The 6,000-nt window shown below is 32.1% G+C and overlaps 1 protein-coding gene across 14 annotated transcripts in view; it reads left to right on the top strand.

Annotated features, from left to right (window-relative positions):
• Window positions 1-6,000, top strand: part of LOC143230979 (uncharacterized) — a 30,054-nt gene continuing 24,054 nt past the window's right edge. For 4 of the 14 annotated variants that reach the window (XR_013016724.1, XR_013016726.1, XR_013016725.1 and 1 more), the window contains exons 1-2: window positions 102-1,621; window positions 2,720-2,871. Coding sequence is in view for 10 of the 14 variants with exons in the window: in XM_076465356.1 (XP_076321471.1) it covers window positions 2,766-2,871 (106 nt within the window). In the remaining 4 variants the exon portion in view is untranslated. Of the gene's footprint in view, window positions 1,657-2,719; window positions 2,872-6,000 lie in introns of those variants that run through there. The other 10 variants (XM_076465359.1, XM_076465357.1, XM_076465358.1 and 7 more) reach the window with 10 other exon arrangements.

Below are 6,000 nucleotides of genomic sequence, written 5' to 3'. Positions count from 1 at the left end.
TATTATCATAATTCGAAGGGGCGTTTCAGTATTTTAGTCTCACACGTGGTTCGTTTGGTAACTCGTATCGAAAATAATACGGTTAGCATTTAATCGTATGGATATCAAAGTGTTTTTTTTTCACGTCGTTAGTATTTGCGACAGTTTAGTAAAAGATATTGCCTTGTTATTTGTGTTATTGTAGTAAGTTTTAAATTTGATACACATAGAAAGTTTTGAAATATGTAAGTAAATGATGAAGGGTAGAGATGCAGATTTCTTGGGTTAGGTTTCAGTTTTGTAACTTGAGCCTTGTTATTGTGACTAACAGTTATGTTGTAAAAAAAAAACCGTGTTTTATGAACTGATGGCAATGTATCCAACAGAAACAGTTTACACAGAGAATAAGTTGGTCTATCATATTTTAGTTAAGTATTGGTTCTGATGTTTCAGACTTTGTGTATTATTGTTACTAATATTAGATAATTAAGAGTAAAGCAGTATTAGTCAATCAAAACTACTTGTTGACCTGATGTGGTAAGATTATCATACAAGGTCAGGTTTTTATCTCTGAGATTATTTTCTCTTCACAAACTAAGAGTTGGGAAGTATTTAAGGTTCTTAGTTAAGGTAATAAATAGTGTTGGTGAGAATGGTAGGACTATGTGGATACACAAATATATATTTTGATAGAGTAGGGGTCATCTTTAGCTAGGACAGTTTTATTTTTCTAACAGGGTAGTTGACCTGTGGGATAAGCTGCCTTAATATGAGATTGGAGGAGTAAGTTTAAAGGAAAGCTTGAAAAATATGTGAATTATCAGAGGTGTTTTTTTCATTTTGGTAATTTAACAGATGGGACAGGCATGGTTGACCAGAGGGCTCCTTGTAGTCCTGAAATCTTATAGTTTTAGTTTCAGATACTTAGGAAAATAAAATTGGTATAGGATGAGTAAAACCTCTGTAACTTGTTCTGCATGATGTAACATAATATTTAGGGACAACAAAAGACCTACTGATCCATCTCAAACTAAAACTATAAAGAAAAAAGTCAACTCTTATCATTCACATAGCTGTTAAGCTTTATTTCAAACTTGCTCAAATGACAAGTGGCCATTGCAGAAATTTTTTACTCCTGATTATATTATTTTTATAATATGAAATCACTTGTTTTATCTCTATTGCATACTTGTATTTTTAAAAATTTAGTTTGTAGTGTCTGTGATAAGTTTCCAAGTAATCAGTAAAACAAAAGATTGCAAGACTTAAGTATTGTGAGATAGTCTTCTTTCTAGAGTAAATCTCTAATTATTGTAGAATACATATTAAAAGTTGTTAGAGAATGAATTTTTTTTAGAAACCTTTGCTTATTGGGGACATAAAACATTTAAAGTAGCAAATATTTCTGTTTAAAAAATGATTTATTATCCAGTACTTGGAGTTCATTGACATTAATAGATTTGAAATGAGATCTTAAACAGAAATTTATCTATCTCTAGGCTTACTTATCCCAGAAAATTCATCCTAGGATGGTTTGTTGATACTGTGAGAATGTTTTACATTGATACATCTGTAGTATTATTTGTAACCAGCAGGAAATAACCTTTGAAATTGATCAACCAACTTAAAGAAATTGTGTTTCGTGAGTGTGAATATTTTATCAGTTGTTACATGACAGTAAGAAAATTTTCCATGTGTAATTTAAAGTTAGTTTTACTGAAGCAATGATATATATATATATATATATATATTACATAATAAAAGGAGAACAGTGTATTAAAAGGTAGTTTTTTCCAGTAAGTAGTAGCCAGAAATAAATATATAATATGGAAGTTATTTTACCTGTAATGGAAGTAATGTATTAAACATTTATAGAAATGAAATTATTTGTTCCCATATTCTTTTTTGTATATAAATCCTACATAGGTTTCCATAATGCCTTTTTTGTTCAGTTTATGATTATTTATTGAACCTTGCTTCTGCATTTTAGTGTGAAAACCATTTTTTAATTACTTAAGTCTTAAATATGCTGAATATCATTTTGTGATAAATAGTAAAAGAAAATGTATTGCACAAGTCATAACCATATTAACTGAACATCAAGGTGCAATCATACTAAATGTATTATTTTACAGAAAAATAAAGTATTCACTTGATGTTTAACTGTTGTATATCATGAAATAAACCTAAAGATTTATATATGTACGTGCTATAACAAAACATTAATAAAAGTTTTCTCTTGTTCATTTTCTGGTTTTTCAACATTTGTAAGATAAGTTTAACACTGTATATGTAAACAAAGAAATCTGTGTGGAGAAGAAGGTTTCCTTCTTTTAGATTCATATCCTTTACATGTCAAACTACATAGTCTTACATGTAAAGTAATAAGTTGTTTAGATGAAGGATTAGAATGTTCTGTAATTGTTGCTAAAACCTTTGTTAAATCTTAAACTATTACGTCAAAGTATCAGTTGAAGTTTGCTTACTTCAAAATAATCACTCAGAAATGCAAGTTGAACTGGATAAAGAAAAAAATCAATACTGATCTTTATGTACTTAAGATACTTTAAGATCAGTACAGATTATGTGTATAGCCCTTAAAGATGTAAGATACCATTTAGTAGTAATATATGCATGAGGAACTTGAAGCTAAATCTATGAAAATGTGTATATTAAGCATTTTAGTTCAAAGACTTAACATTAATACTATATGAGAAAAATAAGTTACAATTATTTACAGTCTAAATGTAGGTTTCAGTCAAGCACCAAGAGTTACTTATACAACAATGGAGGTTTTAGAAATAAAAGTTGAACCTGTTTATGATGAAGAACTGAATGTTCCATTGGATACTGAACTACTAGAAAATCAAGCAACTGTAACATCACATAGAGGTAGGTAAAATAATGTTTTAAATTAAATCTCTTGTGCTCTTGCTGACTATTTTTCCTATTACAGTGTTTGTGTTTACAGATTTCTAATGCAACATTACTTTTCATTCTTTTCCATTGATTAGAAATTTATTTAATGTACAGGATAGCCCGTAAGCCCCTACCCATCCATATGTTATTATGTTATATTCAATTACGCATGTATTATAAATTTTTCTTTTTTTCCAGAGAAATATGGTCAATGTAAGCCCATTTACACTTGAAAATGTCTCACAGAACATGGCGTTGCATAATATTATGCAGTGAGAATGAGGGACACCACACAGATACACTGGATACATAAGATATATGGATGGGTATGGACTTACGGGCCACCCTGTAGAATAAAAACATTTAGTCTTCAGACACATAGCTGTTTAACTTTAGTATCATCATTGTATTAATTCTTGGTCAAAAAAGGTCTTAACCATCTGGCTACTTTGTCTTAATTGGTAAAGGGGAAATAATTAAATTTGGCCTTCTATGTTACCATTGTTACTCTACTCACCAATTTAGCAAGTGTCTGATGCTAACAGAGCATCTTGTTAGATGTTTTATCAAACAATACAGCAAAGGAGTACTCACTGTCATATCTTTTACACACTCAGCACTATAAAAGAAAATTGTATTTATAGGCATACTGAGTACAAGCCAAAGGAGATAATTATAAAAATTGTTAATTAGGCCTCAGATGTTATTACAATACTGTTTACAGTTTTGGTCTACATATTTAAGAAAATATTCTGACATTGTAAAAGGTTCAGATGCCTTTAGGAATAAAAGAATTATTATTTTTAGGCTGTTAAAGATATTCTTTATTGAGAAAAAAAAGTAATAGATCTTGTAGTTTACAAGATTGTCTAGAAGATTGACAGGATAAAGGCCTTATCTCCAATTTCATTATGTTGACTTCTGAAGACTGTAAGATTAGATTGCACAAGTCTAAGATTTGGCAAAAATAGGTGAAGCTCTATTTAATTTATTTTTTTATCAGTACTGTTCTCTATCAGTTCAAATTTTCAACACTCACCACTTGTCTTCGTCTTCCACCTCCTACTTCTAAATATCCACATGCAAATAACCATGGAACAGCCTTCCACTAACAGGAGCATTACAGCTTCTATTGTAAACAGCACCCTCTTCATATTTGCACTTGTTAATCATTTCTCAGTTGGCAGTAGTACAGACATGCTGGTTTTTGCTTGCAGGTTTATAGACCTTTATCTTAATGCTACATGCTTAATTTTTCTTTACTATTGATTTACATTTCTGCATTTTAAAATTATTGAATGCCCCCCACCCACTTCTTGTTTATGAAGGGGCCTTTTTGGCTAATGTATTGTAGATCCCTCTCTGTGGCCAGTGGTGTTTTCTTGTGTGTTTTAAATCCACTGTGTATGTCATGTGCTTAAGCTCAATGTCAATTAAGTTGTAGCTCTTCCTACCTCTCAGTGCTGTCATGCATTCTCTCCAGTGGATATTGTGTGATCAAAAGACCTTCACTTGGATCATCTTGTTGTCTTTCTTTCTTCCATTTGGACTGACCTAGCTTAGTGGTTGGACAGAGACAATACTACAACTGATTTTTCTCTCTCACCTCCTTGTCCAGACCTGCCGTCTTTCTACCAATGTTTCCTTTTTTTTTTGGTTGGAGTGCCTATCTTGTTCACATTTAGATTCCTGGGAGTTATTCATTGTCTGAACTTGGGCTTCATGTCTATGTTTTGGGGCTCTTAGCTGTTTGTCAAAATATGTCTCATTTCCTTTGTCTTCTTATGGGGACAGAAGTTATGGTGTATTCCAACAACTCCATAGTGATCTTGTACATCACTGAGCAAGGAGGTACCAAATCCTGTTCCCTTTGTTTTTTGACTCTAGAGCTCCCATTCTGGGTCCATGTGCACTGGATACAGCTCCTGGTTTTCTATAATCCTGGTGCTTTAGATTTTGTTGCAGATTTGTTGTTGACTCAGCATGTGCTCATTTCCTTAGATTCTGAACTTTTCTGGTGGTTCTGTTCTTGTCTTGGTTTCCTGTTCATAGTTGCATTTGTCACTCATCTCAACAATAAACTGCTTTTGTTCTGGTCTCTGTTTTTTTTTATTCACAGACTTTAGAGTCAGTGTCTTCAGTCAGGATTGACGTGGTCTTCCTCTTTATGCCCTTTTAGCCGTGGGGGCATTATAATGTTACGGTAAATCCCACTATTCATTGGTAAAAGAGTAGCCCAAGAGTTGGTGGTGGGTGGTGATGACTAGCTGCCTTCCCTCTAGTCTTACACTGCTAAATTAGAGATGGCTAGCACAGATAGCCCTCGAGTAGCTTTGTGCGAAATTCCAAAAAACAAACAAACAGACAAACTCAGTCCTCGAACAATTTATGCATGTATTAGTATGTACCATACTAGTCTATGGTGTAATAATTATGAAATTATTGCCTTTTGCCAGTAATCTTCATGAAAATAAAGGTTTTTTTCTGTAGTACAGAAATTATGTTTAAAGAATTGCAGAGGGCATACTAACTAACTACCTGAGAAGACTAGTGTTTTTGGTCACATCAGTAACAGTTCTCTGTCTGTTAGTTTGTTATTGAATCATTAAATATGTTTTTTATATTTCAGAACACTTTGTTTGTAGAGAAAATGGAGCAGTGTGGTAATTTAAAAGAAGCTGATGTTTTAGGGTTTAGTGAGAGTGATTATGGTGATATAGATAGTTCAAAATTTGAAATACTGAAAGTTGAAAAAGAGGATGAATTTCAAGATGAGATGCATAGAATTGACTTAGTGTTAGAAGGTACATTTTGTAAGTACAAATAGCAATGCAAAAACACTATATAAGAATACTGACTAAGAAAGGAGTTTTTTCATTGAATTAGATTAATGTTTTGTAATTGAAAATTTATGAGGCAGCTGCCTGATATGTTAAGGTCAAAAGTGTTTGGTAGAATAATTAATTTGAAGGGCAATAAAATAATGACTACTTAGCAAAGCTGAGCTTTCTGTTGAACTGGATGCATACACCCATTATATTAAAACCCAAAACAGTTTTGCCAACAGTACATTGCATTCAGTCTCTGTTGTTGGAAAACAAG

This window comes from Tachypleus tridentatus, chromosome 10, assembly GCF_004210375.1.
Source record: "Tachypleus tridentatus isolate NWPU-2018 chromosome 10, ASM421037v1, whole genome shotgun sequence".
NCBI lineage: Eukaryota > Metazoa > Arthropoda > Merostomata > Xiphosura > Limulidae > Tachypleus > Tachypleus tridentatus.
Note: the sequence above shows the minus strand (reverse complement) of the source record. Positions and strands in the feature narration are given on the sequence as shown.